The sequence below is a fragment of the Atractosteus spatula genome, chromosome 5 (assembly GCF_055471065.1).
Source record: "Atractosteus spatula isolate fAtrSpa1 chromosome 5, fAtrSpa1.hap1, whole genome shotgun sequence".
In the NCBI taxonomy this organism is placed as follows: domain Eukaryota; kingdom Metazoa; phylum Chordata; class Actinopteri; order Semionotiformes; family Lepisosteidae; genus Atractosteus; species Atractosteus spatula.
This window is the reverse complement of record NC_142710.1, coordinates 63,884,050-63,909,243: the sequence shown is the minus strand read 5'-3', so window position 1 is coordinate 63,909,243 and position 25,194 is coordinate 63,884,050. Positions and strand designations below refer to the sequence as shown.

Here is a 25,194-nt window from a genome sequence, read left to right as displayed (position 1 = left end):
AAATATTTGGAAAGACAGCCACATGGTAAATTATGGCTAAAAACTCTTAAGCTCCTGTCTGTCACTTTTACTTAATGGTTAATATGGGGTCTTACACAATCTGACATCAGCCATCTCTGTCTCCTCTTCACGGCAAAAATGCGTACAGTATGTTGTGCAAAAATCGCATCTAATTTTTTTTTGCTTCTTTTAGATTTTAGAAAGTCACAAAATTACAGTTTGCACTTCCATTATTCAAGTGAAAATAGTTATTTAGAATCATTTATGAAACCAGGATTATAAATTGTGGCTCTGTCAACTTGTTTTGTTTTGAAAAATTCAAATTGATAGAAATGTGATCACACCAATTTTTGGTTGTGGCTCTTGCCGAAGCTTTTGTTTCATTTTACTTTGCTGCGGTGTAATCATGCTATTTATTTTACAGATAATTATATCAATACACATGTACAAAAAACTTGCTTCTCCTAATTGTGTTACTCCTCGGCAGGTGACCAGTGACCCTCCCAGTGCACACAGCATCACTCCCTAGAGTCTTGGGTATCTTGAGTTGCAAAATATTTTCCAGGCATCCCTGGTCCTAGGGGATATCTTGGGACTGTGCAAGCTATAAATGATGTCAAAATGATATTCTTACAATTTGCTTCTAGAAACAGATTGTTCCTTACAGTTTGACAGATAATAAAAAAATAAAGCACTCTAGCAGTCCTTCAGAGTCGTGGAACACAAGAATGCAGTAAAGATAAGGTAAGCTCTCTGAGCTGTCAAAGGCAATGTCTCAATTGCGTTCTTCATAACTAATTTTTAATATGTGCCACCGATTGGATGTGCTTTACGTTGGTGCATGGCTGAGGAACATGGGGATCACAAACTGTACAGCCGCTCTGCGTAGTTTTCAGATTTACAGAATGCTTTGTTTTTTTGCCAAAACTCTAGAGATTCTAAGAATAAAAGTCAAAACCATTAAGACATAATTCTGGAGGCCACACTGGATGCACATACTGTAGCAGCATTTACACAAGTATATGAAAGCTGAATTTATTATAGATTATTTTTAGGGTGCTTTTTTTATGTAAGTACTATAATGGTTGTCAACATTTTTAGATTATTTGAGATATAAATAGGAGTATTATTTTGGCCTTTCGCACGTGCTCCCATGACGCTTCTGTTTCTTAATGCAGTGCCGGACAGGAGAAATGTTTATCGAAAAGTTTCATTGTAACCTAAAACAATTTAAAATGACAACACGGGCCATCACAGGCTCCTTGTGAGGATTGTAAGAACTGCAGTGGTGCATACTGGAATCATTTAAAAATAATCCTGCACAGACTCCTTTAATGCTAATAGTAATAATATTATGAAGTGGTAAAGGATGTTTTTGGAATGGTTTAAGTTGAAAAAACAAAACAAAGCAGGAATCTGTGACAGTTGTGATAGAAGCAAAAAGGAAAATAGGACCGGGCAAAGATGTTTCGTGTTCTGTTGATCAGTGACCACTCAGATCAAGCAGCTCACCCGCAGTTCAGACAGCTCTGTGCACCGTCATCCTGCCACATGCGTGGAAAGGATATGGGAAACATTAGACATTCTGTCTGTCTTCAGCCTTTCTTAGGAATGCCTTCCTAAGAAGATGGTGGCCGAGAGAACAGGAGTTTTGTTTTAAGGCACATGGAAAAACATTTGATGGATAATTTAGATCAATGGGCTGATAGTGGAGATGATGGGAACGAATTGGTTTCTCTTCCTTCCCTCTGCCCCCCACCGCTTACCCTCTCTTATTGAATATCTGTTGTTCATGCAGACGTTACTGCAGTCGTGCTGCCTCCCTCCAACTCGTGTAAGACTCCCATTGAACCAGGACCGCTGACCCCTGGGGTCAGACACATTGAGCATGTCTAGCTGCACTGGGATCCCTGGACCGCAGTGGACCATGACAGTCCTGCTGGCCTTGGTCTTTCCCCATGCTGCTTTGTGCCTGGGGGTGCCCAAGCACAGGACTTGCATTATTTTCCAGCAGGCGAAGGAGAATCGTTTTCCCTTTTGGTTTTCCTGCCTCACCTCAAGTGCACAATAATCCCTCAGACCTGATAGATCACCCTCTGAACTCCATGCCCAATCCCTCAGGCCCTACATGCCATTGTCTGCTTCTATATGCACATTCAATTAAGCATTGTGGCTTAGCTAGGAATGTGTGAATACTGGAACTGAAGCTGGATTTAAACATCATTTCAGTTTTCACTGAGTTTTAACAGTATATTGCATCACAATGTGGGGATTTACAAATCCTTGGGAGTATTTAGTTAAATTTGTGTGAGGGAGGGTTTTGTGAGCTCAAACATCAGACTGAATGGTCAGTAAGAAGGCAACAGCATCGTTCAGTCTGGATCCAGTAAGAGCAGTGGTCCAATTGGCGGCTTGTCGAAAGCAGGGAATGACATGGATTTGGGGGAGAAAAAAGTTCAGCATCGGCTTTATGTCGACATTTCCAGCACGTCTAGAGCGCTGAAATGGGCACTGTGTGTTTCTGTTGTGCGTGCGGTGTTCTGTAATAGCCCACACGTTGATTAAAAGAAAAATGTCCGTCTGGCAAGCTCCCGTGTCGGACTTGGTTAGATCCAAATTCAGTTTAATCCAAAGTGACACGGGAGTTTGTTCTTCCATGTATTTCAACCAAAGGAATACATTTCCTTAGCTTTCCCCGTGTGAATTCGGCTTCTCTGGAAAGTGTAAATGGTGCCTGTGTATATATATAAGCACAGATGGGAACTTTGACTCTAATTACAAGAGATGTCTTACCTGAACCTAGCTTCAAGCCTCCTAATTAGAAGACATCTTTTTTACTGTACATACAGTCGGCGCAGGAGCTGATCACACTTGCTAAAGCTGAGAAAGGAAAGCAGACAGAGGCCACATCTGCTGCAGGTGGCCTATGGTGGGTTCTCATGCAGAGCTGGTCTCACAAGAAAATCTTAGTTAGCTCTTCGTCCAGAACCGGAGATTTTCGTCCTGTACCACAGGCTGGGATTAAAAAAGGCAAGTCACTTTCTACTGTATCAGTCAGTGACAAAAATGCAAGGCTCCTGATTGAATTCTTCCCTCTGCTTCTCAGCATTAAAATTCCAGTATAATTTTGGGGTTGTAAAGACTTGTGCATTCTAATTATTTTACAGTGATTTTCGTAGGATAAAGAAAGTAGTATCTACTCTAGAAATGTCTTTCATGCAGTTATGCTACAGTTATGCTAAATTGACTCAAAGAGGAATTTTCTTTGTTTCCTCCCAGAGCATGCAGTTGGGATGCTGAAAGTGCTGCAGGAGAGAAATAGAGACTCTCAGTCTTGGCCTCTGTTATCGTTTCATCAGTCGTAAATACTTCACAATACTTGGAATTTAAAATGAAATTTGATTTATGTCCAACATGCACATTTAAATGAAAGCAAAATTTCCAATTAATCTCTGCTCTGTTTTGACTGTGTAAGTCAAACAATAAGAACTGCCTCTAATGGGGGAGAGCTTCTAGCATGCCTTCATTTTTTTTATTAGCTGAAACTAAGCTTATTGATGTGTGAGGCAAACTATTCAGGATGTTGTAACTCTTCAGTTAACACGCTCTCTTCTTTTTTGACTTCAAGTGTTGCATTTTATTGTACACTTTTCAACATTCGTGGTGGCTCTAATCTATTTTATTTTTTAATTAAACTGGGAACTGGGCAGTAAAACTGAAAATATAGCTTTGAGTCTTGCCCCATGCAAGCCTGTTTAACAGCCATATTAAACGTGGAGAGTGGTGACTTGAAGCATATCTCTGAGACTGTTTTGTCGTGGAACAGCTGACCTTAGGCGTGACCTCAAAGCATGCCATATTATATGAATTATTGGTCTTTCTGAAGTCAGCATTTCAAAATAATGACCTGACCGTTACAAATGCCCAGGGGCCATCAGTAACATTATTCAGCATCTGTGGTCGGAGTCTGCTCTTGGGGTATGAAACCGCAGGGTGAATAACAAGCCCAATCTCTTCCTGTTTTACTAATGTCTTCAGATTGCTGGCATGAATTTATGCCAACGTATGCCAACCATGGCCTCCAGTTGAGTGCCAAGCCCATTTTTTTTTGATCGAGTGGCAATCAAGGGTGCCACGCCATTATCTCTTGCTGCTGTCAAGCCCGCGTCTCAGTGAAAATGACGTGGTGCTGAGTGGAGTCACTCACAGCCCTGACCTGGAATGCTCTTTAATTGCAGTCCAAGGTTTTCGTGCCTCACTCTGCTCCCGCGCGGCTCACGCCCAGATTTTCGGCCACTCGCACCTGTGCTGTAAAGCATCGGTTTGGCGGCTCTCAGACAGTGGGAAAAAAAAACCCGATCATTTAACAAGTCAGATAATAGTCAGTGTCAGCTGGCCAGGTGTGTCTGGAATCACACAATGAAGACTGAGGGTGGGGGAGGTCAGGCTCTCTGGGAGAGTATCTGTATGTGGTGCTTGGTATTATAACCAAGCTGGATGTCTCTGGGTGATGAGATAGGAAATGTATCTCAGTAATATATCGAGGAATTAATCCTCATCTATAAGGTTCTGTGCATTGTGTGAATAGCACTTTAAGAGAGGAAAACGCCATCAAAGTACAATAAAAATAACTCTGCAGAACTCTTTGCAGAATGTGGGTGCAGGATCAGTACATACTGTGTAGTATTCACTTGCTCTGCTTAGTATTTCTAACAGCATGCTATTTATTTTAATTTTAAGTTGGAATTAAATAACCTCACACTTTTTAAAAATCTTCTTTGCCTCTGCTGCTGTTAAATGAAACAGGGCATGCCTCCAATCCGTCTGGCACAGGCTCACTGGCAAACTACTGAGGTGTGTATGTATGTATTAGTAAGAACAAAAAGGCCCACTTGACCAAATGTAAGATACAAAAACATGTCAAAATGTCATTGTCATGCAGAAGTTGATGAAGGACTTAATGACTAATGGCTTAATGACTTTCAGCCTCAATGGCTGAAAACTGTTGCTATATTGTTGACTGCTACAGCGTATAATTCTCTAAAGCACTCTGTGGAAAACTGTTGCAAAGGGCAAATAAAAGTCTGACTGATTGAAGATTGAATAATAATCATCATCCCTTTCATTTTTGTTTGATCAACCTGTTGGACAAAGGAGAAAAAAGCAAGTCTACTCATTAATTAATTGGACTCTTTACTTTAAAATTTTAGCTGAGCAACGATTGAACACACGTATCAAAGAGCAAGTATTGCTTCAACTGAGACAATTTGACCAAGATACTCTTTGCAGTTTTCCGCTTGATGACCTTAGCTTAATAAGGAGACTCTTGCAAACTTACTGTTTGTGAATGTGACTTCTGATTCACTGGGTAGGTGATGTGAATTTATAAGGCTACAGGAATTGTTTAGTTTGCCCATGAATGTGAAGCTAAATAAAATCCCCAAAACTTTCCCAGACAACCACCTAAAAGGTGAAGCCCTCCTTCCACTCCCTGCCCCTGTTTTTCCACATGAACAGATTGAGATCTTAAGTATCAAATTTATTTTCTTAACTGCTTTGAATGATCCTAAATAGATTTGAGGTGAAATGTAAACATGTTTTTTTTCTTATATATAAGGCCAGTGCTCCAAAATAAAATGGCTATGGAACAAAATTGCTAAGAAGCGAAATAATCAGCATTTTCATTCAACCTAGACATGCTTATAGAAAGATTTATATAATTTGAAATAGATTTTGCCTTGGTCAGCTGCCATTTTTTCATGGCTTATAAAAATTCTTCCTTTATAGACTTTGAAATACCCAGTGGGACATTCCACAATAAGGCTGAGACATGTTTTATACAATATGCACAGGCTAGGTTTTGAAAAGTGATATGCAGAAACAAATGCCAAGACTGCGTCTTGAAAATAGATCAGGACCAGCAGCTTACATGTTGATTTTCAGAAAAACATAGATGACAATATGAATTCGCAGTTTTACTAAAATGTTCTTTAAAAAATATATACTTTCTTTAATAACTGTCTTAAAGTTGCACCTGGTCTTTGGTGTACAGTGTGTTTGTATGTTTCATTTTACAAGAGTCAGACGTGGGCTACATTCCATTTATAAACTTGAGGAATCTGCAATTTATGAAATAGAGAATTTGACACTATGGTGTATGAGGTACTTATTGGCCTCAGTGCTAGTCATTGCATATCTTTTTGATAATATCTGTGAGCATTGTGGTAAATTCATTTTAACTGGGAAATGCACTTCAGTAACGGAGGAGAAATACACTGGTTACATATTCAATATCATTAATATTTAGTGCTAGTAACTATTCTATTTTAAATTTTATTTTTGTAAATAAGTACATCTGTGAGATGCCATGCATGCTAAATTGGTTAAACATCCTGCTGGTTTACAATCATTTAGGCTGTTTTTTTTTCTTGCACAACTGTATTCACTCCATTTGCTTTGAACTTGGAAAAATACTGCAAACGCTGCAGAAACAAAAGCCGCTCTGCTATACTTTCTATGTTGTTCATGCCTAACACTGTAGCCTTCATCACACCCCCTTCATTTTCATAAAAACATGCCGATGTCTCTCTTTGCTTGGCATTGTATGCCATGACAGAATGACACTATATATCCATTAATATGTGTAATTTACAGCCAGAAGTAAGCTGTTCCTCAGTTTTCTCGCTGCTTTTTTATCACAAACTGCTTGAAGTTGGGAGTTAAATACGGGCTCAGCTTCCCCTCTGGTTTTAAATGGCCCTTGAATACAAATGGGGGCACAAATGGGATTGTTTTATGGAGACTTTCTTTCATAAATGATCCATAAGAAATGAAAGGGAAAGTGCTCTAATGGTTTAAATATGCACAACTTTTTAATTGCCCTGGCGAAGTAAGAACACTGCATGATATCTCTGTGGATTAGCTGATAAAAGAACGTCCTCAAAGAGAGGTATTTCCACACGTCTGGGCTTTATCAGGCCCACATTCACGTTTCTGTGGCTAAAAGCTTACTGGGCTTTGCCCCCTACTCTCGGCATAAGGGCTTTTTCTTCTGTTATCATTTTCCAACCAGTCGACTTAGAGCATTATCAAAGTGTTTTCAGGTTCTCTTTCCAGATCTCACAGAGATAGTTGCAAAGCCAAGAAGACTCCTGTACCCCCTATTCCTGGGGGTCCATATCCCTCCCTTGCACTCTCCCCACTTGTTTTGGAATCCTGTCAGCTTGTTTATCACTTACTTGCCTGATGTGCCTTAATATTGACTCAGGTTTCCCCTCTGTCTTGCATGGGGGGGGATGTAAAGCTCGGAGTGTCTGTCTTTACTGTCCTCTAGGGGAATCGCAAAGGATGCTTTGGTATCACAAGCTGATAAATGAGAGGCAAACATACATTACGTCTCAGGAAACCGCGCACTGCGCTCCTCAGATGTGCAGGCTGCCTTTAGAAACTGTGGCAGCGACAGCCCCCGGCACTGTGGTTCTGCCTCTGTGTCGCGCTCTGCTGCTCACTGCTCCTGCAGCCTGTGTCGTGCTCTGGGCTTGCTTCAGTGCTTCCAATGGCTGTATTATCCTCAGCTTGCACCCCAGTTAAGCCAGTAATTGCGTTGGTGCAACACACCCTCTGCCTCCAGTGCAAAAAGCTCTTACGGGGATGACAAAGAATTTTTGTAGTTAATTCCATAGCCCACATAATCAGAACTGATATATAATCCAGTAAGAATCAACAGTTTTATGGATTTAAATGAAGCTTCTGGCCTGTGTGGGTAGGATTATGGGTTGAACACACCAGATATTTGTCTTTAACCAGGGATTTTGACGTTGAGGGGAAACATTGTGACTTGATTTAAGGTCAATAAAGCACATTTTTCCCGCCTTTTTGCTCTTGTCAGGAGCCGCACATGTATGGAGAAGGGTAAAAACTACTGTATTTAAACAAAAAAGAGATTGAAAGAGAAACGAGAGTAGAAAATGAACAGTACAGGGCAACTTTAATATATTGCTCAACGATGCCCATTTTATTCTGCCTTTAAGATATACTGTACTGTGCAGTGAGCACAAATCTGTCTTCAGTAATTGTCATATCTAGCGTGATAGGTCTATTTTTTTCACATTCATTGCTTCACTGCAAAATATCAGTTTCAGTACTATAGAACATTTATGCGTGTTTAGCCTTGTGTTTCGATCTGGTGTTCCCTAGTGTGTCTTAAGGCCCTGGCACACAGACAGGCGTCTTGGTGTGAGAACGATCAGCTCTGTAATTTCCCCGGTGGTGCGACTGTGGGAGCCACTCATTGAGGCGGCTCTGTTCCCTCTGTTCCCTACACCTCATGCTCATAACAGACTAGGCCACTGCTCCCTGTGCCCTGTCCTCCAAGACAATCATTTCAGTTTAGCGCTGCTCCTGAAAAGACAGGAGTGAAGTAAAGTAGGACCAGTCAAATAGTGACAAGAGGTAAGCTGTGACGTGCTATCCTTGTAATTGCTGAGAACATTCACAGAGGCTAAAACGTGCAACACTGTTATTTTAAGTTAGAGCTAGCATAAAAGACTTTCAACTCTTCAGCTTTCATGAGCCTGCTTTCTTTTTTTCTTTGGCTTGTTGGTGATAAATGTATTTCTGATACCGTTTAAGATGTTGTTTGCCAAAATTTATTTTTTTGTATGTGTGTATGTCAAAACAGTCAGAAGGTGGCAAGAAGCATACTGTAAGAATTCCACCCCTATGAGTTAAGAAATTGGCGAACCTTATTGTGATGTCAACTTACCACCATTTAATGGAAAAAAAAAACATTTTGTAGGTACTTAGGTTTTTTGGACAGATACAGCACAACGCTGTTACGGTACAATAATGCTGTAAGTTTGAACCTGCATCTGCTTTAAAAATGTTTTCTTTTAAGGAGAAAAAAAACCCATCTTAAATCCTTTATTATGTGTACATCATGTAGCTCTTATCATTTCAAAATCCGTGCAGGTGTATTACCTTTTTGTACTGCAGGCTGGTTGCTGGTTTCATAAAGATGTTGATATAAGTAAATTAACATAATCCTGGCTTATAAGGCTTTTAGAAAGTTCTTCTCAGCAGAAAACATTGTGGGAACTCTCCTTAAGGCACTTTAGAAGCGGGGAAAAAAGCCAAGCCAGACATCTGTGTTTTGCAGCCGTGTTTTGAAGATGTGTATTAATGAATGATGTTATTAAAGCTAACGAGGTTATGCTGATTATCAGGATTTCTCATACCTGGAGGGGTTGCTGCAATCCTTTAAGCTCTAACAACAGTTTAATTATCTTCAAGTTATCCAATTATGCATAATTCTTGGTCTATAATGAACTCCCCCTAGTGGTCTAAAAACTGTCATTTTTTCTGCGCAGTGAGAGTGTGTTATTAATTGAAACTACAGGGCGTGGGGTATGTCATTGGCTGGCTAGCTCTGGGACTCTGCCAGTGGTGACACATACAGTATTTGTCCGGGCTCTGACAGCCCTGGGTGTGTTTGTCTTGACTGGGGTAGTCCTAGCTTGTCACTCTCCTGTAACCCCTGTGACTAGTGGAAGTCTGTGAGAGAATTCCTCCAGTGAATACTCCCTCACTCGCAGACTCTTCATCCGGTTTGTGTCTTGAGATTCCACCACAAAATCAAATTGATTACATCTGGCAGCTCTGAATTTGGGGAGGAATGAAGTTATCAAATAATTTGTCAATGTGAGACTATGCTATTCCGTATGTTTTAATGAAGATTTACTGTATTTGCCAGAAATGTTTAGCCATGCATTTCAACTTCTCTAATATATGGCTGCTCTTCTTTGAATTTGCAAAGTTCAAGTCATGTGAAAATTTTAAGAGACATGAAATTTATATGAAACATTCCTTGTTGTCAATAAAGAGCCACAACATTTTTTTGCACAAAAGCCTCAGATCACAACAAAAATTACTATTGTCATTTGTTTCATCAGTAGTGTGTGAATAGCTTAAAAAAGGTGATTTGTGACTTTGTTTTTTTCACTCAATATTTAATTGCGAAAAAGTAATGTTCTGAGTGATTTACTGTGTGGTTTTATGATATTGTCACAGGTACGATAGTGATGGATTACTCTTGTAACCCTCCACCTTCATTCATGTTTAATTATACTCTGATAGCAATTTTTTTTTCACATAAAATCATATCATTTGCTGTGCGTTTTTATTTTTTGTTCGCCATTTAGATGTTTCCAATTTATATTGAACTTTAGTCAACTAATTATTAATTGTTCCAGTTCCAGAGCAATCTTTTTCAAATTGCTTTCATTGTTAAATAGTGTAGTCTAACATACAACATCAAAATGAAAAAAGGATGTGGGGGGCACAGAATATTAATAATCACTGCAAGTAAAAACAGCTATCTTTCTATCTCATTCAAGTAGGCCTTGAGGCCTAGTTGAATAGAACCCTTTTCTGTTACTCTCAGGATTAGCTAGGTATTGCTTACATTAGAAAAAAACTAAAAACAGCTGTAGGGATAATTACCTGGATTCTCAATTACACACCAAAAATGGAGATTTGTTTGGGTTAGAACTATGTTTCACCAGGAGAAAGTTCTGCAAGATAGGATAAAAAAAAATTGAAAAGCCATTTGTTTCAAGAGGTACAATGACAGGCAGATGCAGTAGTTTGTTTATCTTGTATGGTAACATTTTCTGTATACTTTTGCTCTGTTCAGCCAGAACTAACATTTAAGAACTGATAAATAGGTGGGTTTAAAAGATGTAAAAATATGACGTACAAGTTACAAAAAATGGAATATGGAAACAATATTAATGTATTATGCTTTAAGAAACCCAAGGTGCTGTACAATAGTGCACTAGAGAATCAAATTGAAAAATGAAAAATGAAAAATAGAGGAAATTACTTAGTGAAACCAAGAGTAAAGCCAAATTAGACATTATAATTTTTAGTGAAAACACGGACTTTGAGGCTCAAGTTCAAAGGCCTTGAAGGAGCAATATTGTCCAGGGTTAAGATATGTGTTTCTGTTGTTCCTATGGCCAAGGGGCCAACCCTCAGCCAAGTGGGTTATGCCAAAACCAAATACTCAATCAACATCGTACAGTACATGTTCTGCAAATTCTATCAATGTTCTGCAGCTGTAATCAGAAATTCTGCAAGTTTCAAATTTAATTTAGTCATTAAATAACCAAACCAATTATAAATGACAAAAACAACAATCATATGAAATTTTGCACAGGGACAGACTGGTACAGTAATCATTAAGATGGAGCTGTTGAATGTGCCCTTGTGAGATTGTTTTAGTTTATTCCTGAATTTTACCCAAAAGGACAATAAAACTTTATTTCATATTCCAGGCTGAATCCAATTTCAACCCTCAGTCCAACTGCAAATCACAAACGCGGCACCTGGTGGCCCGTTTCCATTAGGTAAAAGCAAGGAGCTTCTGGCACAGAATCCTGCGAACAAGGATGAGTTTGTTTGGTTTTTTTATTTGTAATCGGATGCTAGGTTGAAAATCTGAATTTAATGAAGGTTCATAAAGTGACTGAGTCTTATTTAGATTTAAAAAACAACATCTTTCCCTGCTACATATTCTTCTATCATTCTGCTATAAGGAACAGTTGCACTGATGATAAATGGAAATTCTTGACTGACACACGGGAGTCAACAACCCTCTTTTGTCCCAACGGTTCTAAATCATAATCATTCCAGACTTCATTTCCTAAAATATCTGCAGTATATATCATATGCAAATGGCTCTTTTCGCATTTCTTTTCATGCATCCCTTCTCCGTCCTGTCTCCAGCCGCGCAGGTACCCCTGGGACAGATTCGCTCTGGAAAGGGGACCTGATTTTCTCGTCCTTTGGCCAGGGGGTTCGGCCCCCAGCCAAGGGGGTTGAAGCCGAAAACGTCTTGTGAACTGACTGACTTCTCACTAAACATTCCTAAACATATTTTCTTATTGGGTGCTGTTATTCCTCATGTCTATGCTCTTGAAAGGCACCATAATCTTGAAGGCCAGTTGTTACAAGATACATGCGTATATATATATATGTCTGTTTCACTGGTCAAAGTTACCTGTGTCACACTGATGAGACCTTGTATGGGCAAACTGCTGTCTTTATCTGGTAACTATGAGCATATATAAGCAAAAGATGGAATATTGATTAGGTGCAGAAATGAGGGGGTAATGTGCAATTATAGGTGCATAGGGTCATTGTGGTGGAGTGAATTTACTCCTGTTCTGTTGTAGTTGTGTGGATTCTTGTAGGAGTTGTTTGTAATGATTAGATATGGGTTGATGTCTGTTATGTAATGCTATATTAATTTTAATGGAATGTTTATTTGTTCTGTTTTTTGTAAGTTTCTCTGTGTGTAAAACATAGCTGCTTGGTGTAGTATGACTGTATCAGAATATTAAGTCCCTTTACATTATTAATATCTTTAGATCATGGCAAATACTGGACTTAAAGACACAACCCTGAGGAGTTTTACCTGGAAGAGTATGGTTTGTACTGAAACACAGCTTGCTGTAATCCAGACTATGCATTGATACTGAACTCATATCTGTGATTTTTTTAAATAATTTAATTATATGGATCTTCATACTATGTGAAACAATCTTAGGGGGTAAGTGGATCTCATTGTGGACCCATAAACACCACCTGGAATTGAACAAGACTGGACAGTGGCCATGCTGAGCCCAGCGTTAGTCTGCACTGTACTGTACCTGCTTGGCTGACAGATGGCTTTAGTATTACCAGAAGTATAACACAATTCACAGGCACTTAAGGTTGTTAGATTGTGAATTAGATAAGCTTAAGAGGCCATTAAAAATATCACTTGTTCCCTTCGGAAACGTTGGTGTGAATTAGGTGTGTTTGTGTTCAGCATGGAAACGGTGTGATCCCGCTCCTGTCTCTTCGTGCGGATGGCTTGACGGAGTGCAGGTATCGCCTCTCCTCAATCCTTCCTCACATTCCTCTTCATTTGTCAGGGGCAGCTCTGCTTTCTTCTCTTTGGAGTGGGTGGTAAATTATGGAAGGCCTCAGACGGGTCTTTTGAAGTTGATAAACTCTGCTGGGCTCACACCTCTGCTGCTCACTGGACTAGATCAGCGTCGGGCCTTAGCGGATTCTAGTGACAGCAACATCAACACTGAGGGTTTGCTCCTTTAACCTCTGGGGTAATGAGGGTGCAGAGCCACAAGTCAGCACTTAGGATGGCCGTTTTATTTTTCAGCGCTGTGGAAATGAAGGGACTTCAAAAACAGTCTGGGGCTTCAGGATCTATTAAGAAATATACCAATTAGCAGGAATGTGAGGTGGGTTTGCACACAGTTGAAAAGCAGTGTAGTGAGAGTAAAGTTTGAGTTGCTGTATGATTTTTGGATAAAATAATTTTAAGTATAGAAATGGGTGTCAGAGATTGCATGTTTTATTTAATTTTGTTTACAAAGCAGCAGATAATGATAATTCAATTAAATAAGGAAGATTAGCTTTTGCTTATCGTGTGCTGGTGATGATTAATGAGCCATGATTGATTTGTTGGTATTACTACTCTTATAAATTAGTATACAGTAGCTTTTACAATACTGTTACCTGATTCTATGGTCTGCCACTGCCTTGCAGAAACGAATGACTTCAAATCTGTCATTTACAACATATGTTTCCAACAGTTGGCATTCCAGCTGTACAGAGTTTTGGATATCATTTTATAATGTGTCCATATTTTCATGTAAATTAAAACTTAAATTGTTACAGTACATAGCCAATTCCTGTATTAAAAACAGGAACAGGAATTTTACATCTCACATTGTCAGTGTTTTGAAGATAGGGCTGTATTTTCTGAAGTCCAAGTTTACCGGTTTTTATAGTTCACAATAAATACAAAAAACAAGCCAGAAATTGCCGCAAAGGAGAAAACTGTGATAGTCCAAACCCTCAAGACCAAAAGCAAATACTGTGGTGATGAATACTCTCAGGAACGCAGGTGTTACAAAATAAACATAAACATACAATCCTATCATCTTCAAAGACATGGGATACTTACAGCAGGTTTAGCAGTTACAGATCAAACACCTTTACCCCGAAATCTGGGCTGTGATTCCAACTTCTTCGCAGTTGGACTAGAGAGCTCCTTTGAAGGTTGTATATACACTTATCCTCCTCTGTGTTCTGTTATTTCCAGAGGCCAGCTGCTTGGAGAAGCTAATAATGCAGGAGATTGACATTAAAGATAAAAGACTGCGTGCCACTGTTCAAAGACTGGACACTGCCATTGTTGTTCCATCCCATATGTTCCCTTGTGTGTTCTTGGCAGATCTTGCTGGTGCTGCCGTTATCCCCAATGGCTCTGTCACAGATCTGAAGGTGGAATTGCATGGGCTTCTCACACCATACCCCCCCTCTACTGTATATAGAGCTGCCATATTGGAAATGAACAGCTTTAGCATGGTGCTAGAATGTCATGCAGCACAACAGACAGCAAGAAAAGGTCTGTAAGCAGAATGTTATGTGGACATGCAGTACCTTAATAATGCTGCAGGGTCGGACGAGAACCAGAGAAGGAAGAGAGAAGACATGCTATGGGTGCTTTTTCTGTGGGGAAAAAATGGAAATGTAGCATGTGCACCTGAGGCCTGAAAAACCCATATTTCCCCTTTCCTTTAATGTTGCGTAGCTGAAAGCATGCTCTGGCTCATGGCTTTAATAATATTAGTTATGGACTGTTATTACATCAGAAATATTCAGTATAGACTTTGGAGAGTTAAGTAACATAGCATTAGTGGAGACACGTTGAAATGCAGTACTGCTTTTAACAAGCTGGTGAGATATTGGACTGCAATTTGAGATTTATACAGTATCTAAAGAATGTGCCCTCATTTGCTACTGGAAACAATAAAAATATAAAAGGATTCTACCAGGTTTAAACCAGTTGTGATCTGAAGACTGAGGGGTATTGACTACTTAAGTGAATTTAAAATTTTGTCGAGCTGATTCTTAAAGCATATCAGAGATTGGACCTCAATCACTACAATATCTAAAATATCTGTCCCAGGCACCTGCAAGTGTTTTTGTAAAATGTTACATATTCTATGTCCTAAATTAATTCCCTTTCAGTGTCCAATTGTGATCCTGTGTCTTTGTTTCTCTACTAAGTCTGAATTATTCCCTTGGGAACAATTTTAAAGGAGTGCTTTTGACAGTGGTTTAGAAAACGGTGGTATTTTTTTAATGTTCGATTGTGTTGCAGTACATTTAGAGGGATGTGTTACTTTCAAAACTGTGTAAATGATATGCCAATCGTAATGACTGACAGTAAATTTATCTGAGCTGTCATAAGAATTTGGAGAATGTGTATGGTTGATTTCGTCAATGTTAGACCAAAAAAAAATACATTTTTTGGCCCTTATGCACTTTGGACAAAAAAAATATTCATAGACTTAACAAGAATCAGCTGTTAAATCTTTCATTCTCAGCATTTTAGTGAACATTTCTCCACTACTTCCAGCAAAATGGCTTATTTTTCATTTTGCTGGTTGGTGCAGTGGGGGAGGCTGTGTGCCGGTAATTGAATTTAGTGATTTAAAAAAATGGACAAGAGTTACAGTATAATTGCTAGTGAAAGAACTAAACTCAACAAAAAATACATAGGTGGTCCCGAAACTCTGCAAGGATCCTTTTTACAAGCAGTTTACATTACTAGCACTTAAAAAAATGAGTTGACTCCTTTACTTAAATACAAAGTGCATTCATAGATATCCAGTGCTTATGCATTTGAGTATGGAATTTCATATGTCGATGATCAGGGTGGGTATTTGCCCCAGTAGCCTCCAGGCAAGTTTCCATTTGTGTCTTGAATTCAAGTTCACCTAGCTCTCCAGAAGCACATGGCTTCAGCTCTTTCTGCTGTGTACATCTCGTGGGCTCAGTGACCACAGTGACCTGCTCTGTGTGAAACGCATCAAGAGCAACAGGAGGACCTGGGTGCAGACACAGCCTGTTCTGGTTAACGCTGCTCTTACAAGTTTCATTTCGTGCCGCTCTGTCTCCTGCTGGCTCGCCTGCCTGGAGGCTCTTACCTAGACTGCAACCCTCCTGACCTTGTACACCACCACAGGCCCTCCAGAGGCGGTCTTCTGAGTGTGGTAGACTAGCCACTTGCAAGAATAAACGGACGATAAGTACTTCCTAATAAGCCGCCTGCTGTTTGATTGTAGACTTGACACAGAGAATATGCAGATGTTTAGCCCCCTTTTCTGCCAATCCCCTTGTAAATTGGCCTTTCTCTGTTGCTTTTTTTGACTTAGGAGTAATTTGTGCTAGCTCATGAACCGTGGTCTTGCTTATCTCCATCTATTCCATTTGTAATTCTGTCCTATTAATAGAAATTCAAGTTCGCTGTTTAAAATGTGAGAAAACTGTGCATTGTTTTTATGATTCTGAAGTCCCTCTTTTATATATCTGGTTACCAAACCCCTCATGGTTAAGTTCACTTCCACCCAAACCTGCATCTGAGGTTGGCTACACAACAGTGGGCAAGAAAGTCACACAGGCACATATTACGTAGTTTTCCAAGGTTTCACAAATTGCCCCCAAATATTCAATTTCCATGTCGTGAGTATTGAATTCTAAACAAGTAAGTGACAAAGTCTTTAAAGACACGGTTTTTGCTGCATTATTTATTCTTTTCTAAACTGAAACCATACCATCGAGCCATGTGTTTCAATGTAAACATTAGCAGATACTTTGGTAGTCATAAAGCAAAACCTATAAAGTGATTCAGGGCTTTGATCAAAATTCTTGTGTACCAGGTGCCCAGTGAAAATTAAGGCATGAGTATGGAGCAAATATTATATATAAGTGAGTCTGAGTATGTTTTTGTTATTTTTTGAGCATATGTGCTTTGATATATTACACAGTTCTGGCAAATCCTATGAAATATTAAGTGAAACAAAATGAAAATGAAAACAAATGTTTCCATGAGCTTCTTAAAGAGTGCTGTTTCTGAATATACATAATGTATAGATACAGAGAGAGGGTGCATGGATGTACAATGTTTTATTCCTTGACATGCTAGATTTTTTTAAATACAGTGTTTTGTTCAAAGGAACTTTTTTGCATCTTTGATGTAACAGGTCCCTGTGGCCCAGAGGTCTCTGGGGTCGTGAGTCTGGGTCACGTCAATGGGCAGCTGTCAGCACGATTCTTGGAGGCACATGACTGGACTAGTGCGGTCAGGATAGGGTGGCCGCTGTATGACTAGGGACCTCTCGCCCTTTAGCGAACCGCCAACTCCAGCACCTCCAGTTGCAGTAACAGACAACCAGTGGTGCGACGCAGCCACAGTTAGTGATTCACTGTGGAGCCTGGAGCATGTCAGAGGGGCCTGGAAGTTAGATAGCTGGTGAGTCTGTATTGGGTGTGTACGTAATAAAAAAATGGGCACGCCAAATTTTTACTAGTATGTGTCAGTCATTCACTGCAATCTTCAACCAATCCAAACTTTCGCGAATTAAAACGATTCCTGAGTTTCTGTTCCATTGCCAAGCATTTGGTAGAAAGCGTGACTGGAAAATGGCATAGGCATTTAAAGGTCATGTGCAAAAAACGCCTTTTTTTATATTAGCATTCTTCTCCTGATACTGAAATAGCAGGAATTCAAATATATATGCACGTACTGTAAATATTGGTTCCTGATTCAAATTTGTCCCCAGAATCCTATCAAAAAGAGAAAATCCATACTAATCTATGTATTATATTTAACATTAAAGGATGAGGATATTATTTAATCTTCAATAGAGGGGATTATCAGGGGATTTAATGGAAGTCTTCAAACTTCTGAATGGTGCTGACAAAGTCACCCTACAGGACTACTTTAAGATCAACAATGAAACAAATGGGTATTAAGACCTAACACATGTCTTTAATCCATTGAACTGTTTTAACTCTTTTAGTATCTAGTATGAGTATAGTATTCTGTATATGAAGAAGTTCAAGTAGGTAGCTGCGTCAGCATGCATAGGCTGCAAAGGAAAAAGGCAAGGTTTATTCCATTCTTCTTTCTTCAGGCATCACCTGAAGACACCTGAAGGAGACTTCAAGGCCGAAACCTTGTGTTTCCTTTCTTCTCTTTTCGGCATGGAATTAACCTTTTCGTATTCTGTATACGTTTGCTATTTTGAAATCATTCACAAAAAGATGCCAACATCCAGATTTATTCCAGAAAGCACAGTAGTTTTTTTTTTATGAAGTTAGTATCTCAAGTTATTTTTGTCATACCCACCGATCTGGAATATCTAGCGTTTTTAACATCACAACTCACAGTCTGGAACCCCGTTTCCATGCACAGGGGGGAATGAGGAAGTATGCACAGACTCCTCTGACCCGCCCACCTTCCAGCCACTCATCTTTTAACACGAGGGTTAGCCCCGCCCCTTGCCAGAGCTTCAGTGTTGATTGGTGGAGATGTATGTCCATCACCCACAGTACCAGGTACCTGCAAGTTCCCAGGATGCAGCAGGGGTTGTTGTGTTTGTAGAGACCAGAGAGAGGCCTGGCCAACTAATCTCAACCCGTCAGCAGTGCTCTACAAGTTGTCTGCCACCATAAGAAGATTCATCACTGCCGTGAATTCAAAATTGTTTTTTGAGAGTTATTCCATAAATAGAAATAATTGTTTTGGAGCCATGGTAGCTCAGACTGCTAGGGCATCTAGCTCCTGCCTGGAAGGTCCCGGGTTCAATCCCAGGTAGGGGCAAGCCATGTAGCTTGCTCTAATTTCTTCCAGGCGGCTCCCAGGTGCACTCAGCCTGCTTTCCAAATGAGTACCGGGGGTAATGACCACCTCACCTCCATCTCCAGTGGTGGATGGTCAAGAAAGATGGTGGGCCTTGCCCCCTGTTCCCCATGGGCCTTTATGGCCTGAAAAGGGACCTACCTACCTATTAAATTATTTTGGACTTCTACCCCTCCGAATTAGCTGTGCCAGCTGGAAGTCAGGAGTGTCTTGCTTCACCTATCATCTTATCTTTAAGATAGTCCCTATTCTCTTCAGAATACAGTATGTGGTTTGTGGAAAGTGAACACTGGGAAGTTATCATCTTGGATTTCGTGTAATGGCCTTCAAGTTTCTGCATTTTAATTGGAACAAAATTTAAAAAAACAACTTCAAAGAATAGCATGAATTAGAAGCGGCTCGATTTCCCTTTCCAATAGGACTTTGCCAGTGGATTGTGCCGGTGGACCTCCCTCTGTGGCAGGTAGGGTAGAGAGTGGTCTTGGCAGTGAAGCGGTTAAGGTTGCACTCGGCGCAGGATTTGTAGCTTCCTGCCTGCACTTGCAAGTGGCCTAAGGCAGTGCCTGCTGTCGGGAGAGAGCAAGAGCGCCTGGCCTTTTCCCAGGTGGCAGACAGGCACACCGTGTTATTAAGACCCAGAGATCTCAAAACCTTGATCTTCCAGCAAGGCCCCTAATTAGTCCCTAGCATGAGAATAAATGGAATTCCACATCAGTAAAGGAAAAAAAAAATCTTGCTTCAAACTTTATTACTTAATCTTTCCCATCATTTTTTTTTTAATATCATGCTCTAAACTCTTGGCATCAGACTTACCAGCACCTACTGCAGTACTGCCGATATGTATGTATGCTACATAACGGCCATCATTCTTGTGCACAGATTTGCAGAGCAAAATATGCAAAGTGCTGTCACCTTTGCACAACATTGTGCTCAAAGAATCGTCTCGAGTCCTGGAAGGTACCTCAGTAGCTCACGTTTCCATTCTCATTGTTTTGCAGTCAAATATTATCTTGTCATATTATTGGAAAACTGTGATAAATGCAGATTCTAGAAAATGTATATTTATTTTTCTTTTATCAAAATCGCTCTCTTGAGTGGACACATCACCTTCACTCTTGGCTAAACTACCATGACCATGTGTGTCGTGACACTCACTGGAAGACGGACGCCCTGCAGCATCAATACAAGAAAGCACTGTCCCATGATGTTTAAAGTAACTCTGCTCCTGAAGCCAGGCTAGATGCTACCTTATGCATAAATTCAGACAAGTGGACAGTGGAAAAAATGTAATTGCAGAGATTCCTGTCTTCTGCATAGTGTGTGCAAGTAGATAGTGCATGTTAGGAAAAAAGGAAAAGGTTTCCCTGGTTTTCAATGCCAATAATCTAATTACACAATTATCTAAATAGATCCTGCATTGTTTAGACCTCAGTTTTATTTGCTGTTAAACTGCAAAAAGCATAGTGCCTCTGTAGAATCAGACAGGTAAAGAAGACTTCACCTCTTTAGTGCTGAACAGAAGAGACTACAAAGAGAGTTGATCGATGTTTAAAATCCTGAAAGGCCTTGACAAAATTAATCCAGTGGACTGCATCTTTAAGACCAGCCATCTTAAAGACTACTGACAACACGGGTGAAAACAGGTTATGAGGATGTGCTTTTAGGACAGAAAACAGGAAGCACTTCTTTAGACAAAGGGCTGTTGGTGTCTGGGAAAAGCTGCTTAGCTACAGTATGTGATTGAAGAAGAATTTTTTAGATCCTTTGAGAAGTAGGTACAGTAGATGAGGACTTTAGATCAATATGCTCCTAGCAACCAAATAAGCAAGAAAGGACAAATCCTGTATCCTCATCTCATCTGTAACATTTTGTTTTTGTTCTCATAAGCATAGGAGTAAGGGCAGAAGAAGAAATGCTTGAGCTCTAGGTTGCAGAAATTTAGTTAATAGGCCAGTGATATGTGAGATGTGACCCATAAGCCTCAAGTGGTTGATTAAAAATTTAGCTGAAATATATGTTTGAATTAGACGAACAAAAGGGAAGAATAAGACGGATATTTTGCATTGATTTCTGAATGGAGGGAGGTGCTCATGGGATAGTTCTGTCCTCATAAACATACATACTCTGTGACATTGCTTTAACATCAGTATGAGCAGGACTTTGTATTTATTGAGTGTGTTGAACAGTTAAATCAAATTGAACTCAGTGAACGTTTACAAAAAGAAGGTCTAATTGTTTTATTGGGAAAAGCAGTACTGTCATCTTGCAACGTACAGTACGCGCTCTGAAAAATTCATCAAGCATGCCTACAAGAGCTACTGTAGCTAGTGTGCCTATACAGTTGTTGTGTTAACATTTATTTATTGCTTTTATACTTATATTTAATATCTTGAATTACCTCAACAGGTTGCTAGGGTTTTTTTATAAGGGTTATACGGTACAATTGACCATTATTTTGAAGGCTATGTGGTCAGACCCAGTAGTTAAAGGCTTTGTACTAAGGGAGGTAACCTGAGAAAATCCTACTACTGATTTATAATAAATTATGTTGCTTGTTTTAACCAAACAAGCAAGATGGGCTGAATGGCCTCTTCTCATTTGTAACTTTTCGCATGTTCATATGTTTTAATTACTTTTCATGTTTATTTATTTCTGGGCATTATGGATTACTAAAACCATTCTGGCTGGAGACTGGGAAAACAACTGATGGATTTTTTGGGAATTCCTTGTGACTATTCTCTGGGCTAACCCTAAACAATGTTTTATTTGTCCTCTTCCTAGTCGACTTAAAATTACTCTGATTTTTAACCATCAACAACCTGTGGTTATTTTGAAAAAAACTATTCACACAGCCACAGGGGCGCCATATCTATGCAGGGCATACATCATTGTATTTTAAACACTACCTTAATGAAACCGTGGACTTTGTTGCTAACTGCTTCATTGCCTAAAATGAACACATTCTGATAGAATTTGTAACAAATGAGCACTTAATGTTTGCATTAATGCCAAACACGTTTAACAAATTTTTAACAAGGAGCACTGGCCACAAGCCAAACTGCTAGAGGGACATAACAGGAATGCCATAAATTTAAACAAGTTTTTACCTTTTTTAATTCATTCATTCATTCCTGAAGGGGGTTCTTTTCTGTTGAATACCCGTTTCGGTGCAGATAGCGTTCATTTTCATACAAAAGAACTTGCACCTTCTTTGTAATTTTTCATCCACTGTTTTAGAATGGGTTCAATCATACATGTGTTATTAAGTGCACCAGTGGTATTTAATATGGAAATGGCCATTATCAATTGTCATGTGCCTTCTTTGCCCATGCTACTAACTGTTCATATTTGATCTTTTATAGAGTTTTCATGTTCTGAGGTTCTGAGATAGTCGCTCTTTTAAATTATGATAGCAGTGAAATAACTTCCAAATGATATATATTTAATGTTTTTTAAGTGTTTAACACCTAATACCTGGTACCGTGAGACTGATACAGTAGGTGTCAGCAACTCATTGACATTGAAATCATAAACTGAATCTGGTCAGCAAATCCTGCTCTACTTTCGGATTACCATCAGTGCACTTCTGAATACAAAAGAATTCTGATATATCCTTTGGTGAAATATACAGCCCGTAAATTAGTTGTGGTTGAATAATCCAATTAGCCTTTCAGCTGCAAATCAGCAGAAGATTTTTTTTATTAATGGCCAAGCTTGCAACAGATAACAATTGCATGTAATATCAGAAATTTCTTGAGAACTTCGTGAGCTGAAAAATCATGAAATTCAAATGTATTATGTTTACACGCGCTGTGCAGACACCTTTATTTTACAGGTTTTTTTCTGTCTGAACCTAGTATTATGTCATAGTATGTAGCTGTCCGTTAGACAAAAAAAAAGGGCACGAGAAAATATAAAAGTTTCAAGTAATAATAATAATTGCTAGTCATTGCTTGTATCATAATCTGATTGCATCACTAAAATGAAATAATTAAGTGAACCCTGGCTGCTTTTGATCTTAACAACAATAAACTATCCTCTAAGGGAAATTGGGGGACTACTTAAGCAGGTTTTCAGAAGATGACGAGTTGTGATATGACTGTGTTGTTGAGGAATTTAAGGAGCAGTACGCTGCCTGCTGGGAATTCCAAACTTAATACTACAGCTCTGCTGGAAACCTATTTCCTAGTGATAAAAGTCCTATTCTGTCTCCCTCCTTTCCCCCAGGATTCGGCTAATTACCTCATCAGTTGCTTGCTTGTAATACAGGTGCCATGTGTAACAGGTTAGCAAAGGGCAGTTCTGGTCCTTTTTGAACTGGGTATCTGTTCTAGGTATCTGGATGCACGTTTTGCACATTTGGTAAACACATGGACCGCAATCCGCTCTCCTCCAGATGTCAGAAGTAGCATAAATTTTTAGTGCTGTTACTAGCCAGCAATGCAGTTACCCACTTGTGCTAAGTTAAGTACTGTTTCAGCGGTCTGCTATCTAATGAGTAATGCTGCATGTTAAATGTATTGGGTTGTGCTGTCAATCAGGAATGCTGAAGAGCCAAGAAGTATTAATACCAAGGGCATAAAACCTATTATCGATTGGCATATGCCCTTCTTGCCCACTCTGCCAAATGTTAATAGTTGATCTTAATGAAGAACTTTTGCCTCGTTTTATAAAGGGCTACTTACACTAAATCCATTTGATACCCTGTGATGCTGTGCAGCAGCTCCATTTGAACAAAAATGTACATGCAATTGAAATGCGTGTTTCAGAAAACAGGATATGTGCATGCTCTTGTTTTGTATTACATCACTCTCCCAAAGTCATGTATTACATAACTTTCTCTCTGCCTTTTCTGTGACTTCCAATTAAACTTCTCTGTTTTTCATAAGCAATTACTCCAGTCAACCGCAGGCATCAGCGCTCCAACTGTCTTATCACTAGAATCACTGGCTCAGTGGACATCTGTGGCATTGCTACTGTAGCACAAACTCCACTTGGAAGCCTAAGCACAAGCCCTATTTCCTGCAGGCTTTAATCTGGCTTGTATAAAATTCACAGAGGTGGTCTGCATTATTATTATTACTGTTGTTGTTGACATTGATGTTTATGTTTATGCTGCTATTAAATATTAAAGGTGGAAACATGTCTTGGCATTTGACAGTTATACATCAACACTTTGTTGGAAAACAGGGTATGGCCGTTTCGACCTTCATAAAGTTCTGCTTTTACATTATACCCCTGACATTTTGCCAAGAACTAACAATGCAAAGCACTATTTCTTTTTAATTTTACGTAGATCTTTTTTTCCCACAGAATCCAGGCGGCAGCGAAACACTTTTCAGTTTTATTTTTGCTAATGTTGTCAATATCCAGGTGAAACTATTCAGCCTGTTTCAAACGTTGAGCCAGTGCACTGTACCTTTGCAGATGCTGCGAGGTTATTTTAGTGATGGCTTATGATTTCTCTATTTTTTTCTATGTTCTCAGCTGATGGAAGAGCTGGAGAGGGAAGAGGCCAGGAACAGGACCCTTCAGCTCCATACGGACAGTCTCCTACAGTGCATCGCGGATGCATATCCTGACATCCTCGAGCAGGTCATCAAAACTTTGGAGGAAGAGTCTTGAAGCAAAACTTTTGCTGTCTGACGCATTTGCCTGAACATTGCCTCCCTCTACCCTCTGGAATTTTCCTACAAACACAATTAGGCTTTTTCTTTTGCTTTTTCGGTATAGAAATTAGAATTAAAAAAATATTGTTCCTCCAGCTTTTCTAACAAAGTGCCATACATGTCTAGAGTCACTTGTATTTGCATAAAACTGATGAACTTCTGGAGGAGGTTCTTATGGGATTGTTTCAGCTGTTTTTTTTTTTAATTAAGGCGGTTTTTAGCAATACAAAACAGTTACAGTTAGGTGGAAATATATCCTCCGGGTGAGGCAGGCAATGTATTGATGCAAAGGGAGACCTGTGAACTTTCAGTTTCAATGCATTGGGCCTTAATGGAAATGAGTGGGGAGCCATGCTGGGTACCGTAATGTCTCATGTTACATCACCTGAGTCACCTGGCTATCTGGTCTCAGAAAGAGTTCATATCAAATCTATGCACACCTTGCAACTCCTCCTTAGCCACGAGGTTAACATGCATAGCTTACCTGGTCAAGCACCAAGCCAAGCACCTCTGTCTGAAACGATCTCCCCCCACCCTGTTTTAGAAACAAAGAAACGCCTTCAATGAGCGTCTCTCTTGGCCTCTTCAGTTCCCTAAGAGTTCTCAGCAATTTCAGGGCGCTACTCTTTGTGATGCTGCTGCCGCAGAGAAGAGGAGATCACTTGAGAAGGTGGTCGTGCAAAAAAAAAACATGGCTTAACCACGACATCAGGAAAAAACATGATTGATGCATAGTCTCTC

The 25,194-nt window shown here is 39.6% G+C and overlaps 1 protein-coding gene across 1 annotated transcript in view; it reads left to right on the top strand.

Annotated features, from left to right (window-relative positions):
• Window positions 1–24,517, top strand: part of LOC148835458 (ERC protein 2) — a 303,333-nt gene extending 278,816 nt beyond the window's left edge. Inside the window, exon 19 of the mRNA XM_088916570.1 lies at window positions 24,272–24,517. Coding sequence (XP_088772696.1) covers window positions 24,272–24,409 — 138 coding nt within the window. The 3' untranslated portion in view covers window positions 24,410–24,517. The remainder of the gene's footprint in view (window positions 1–24,271) is intronic.
• The last annotated feature ends 677 nt before the right edge of the window (window positions 24,518–25,194 follow it).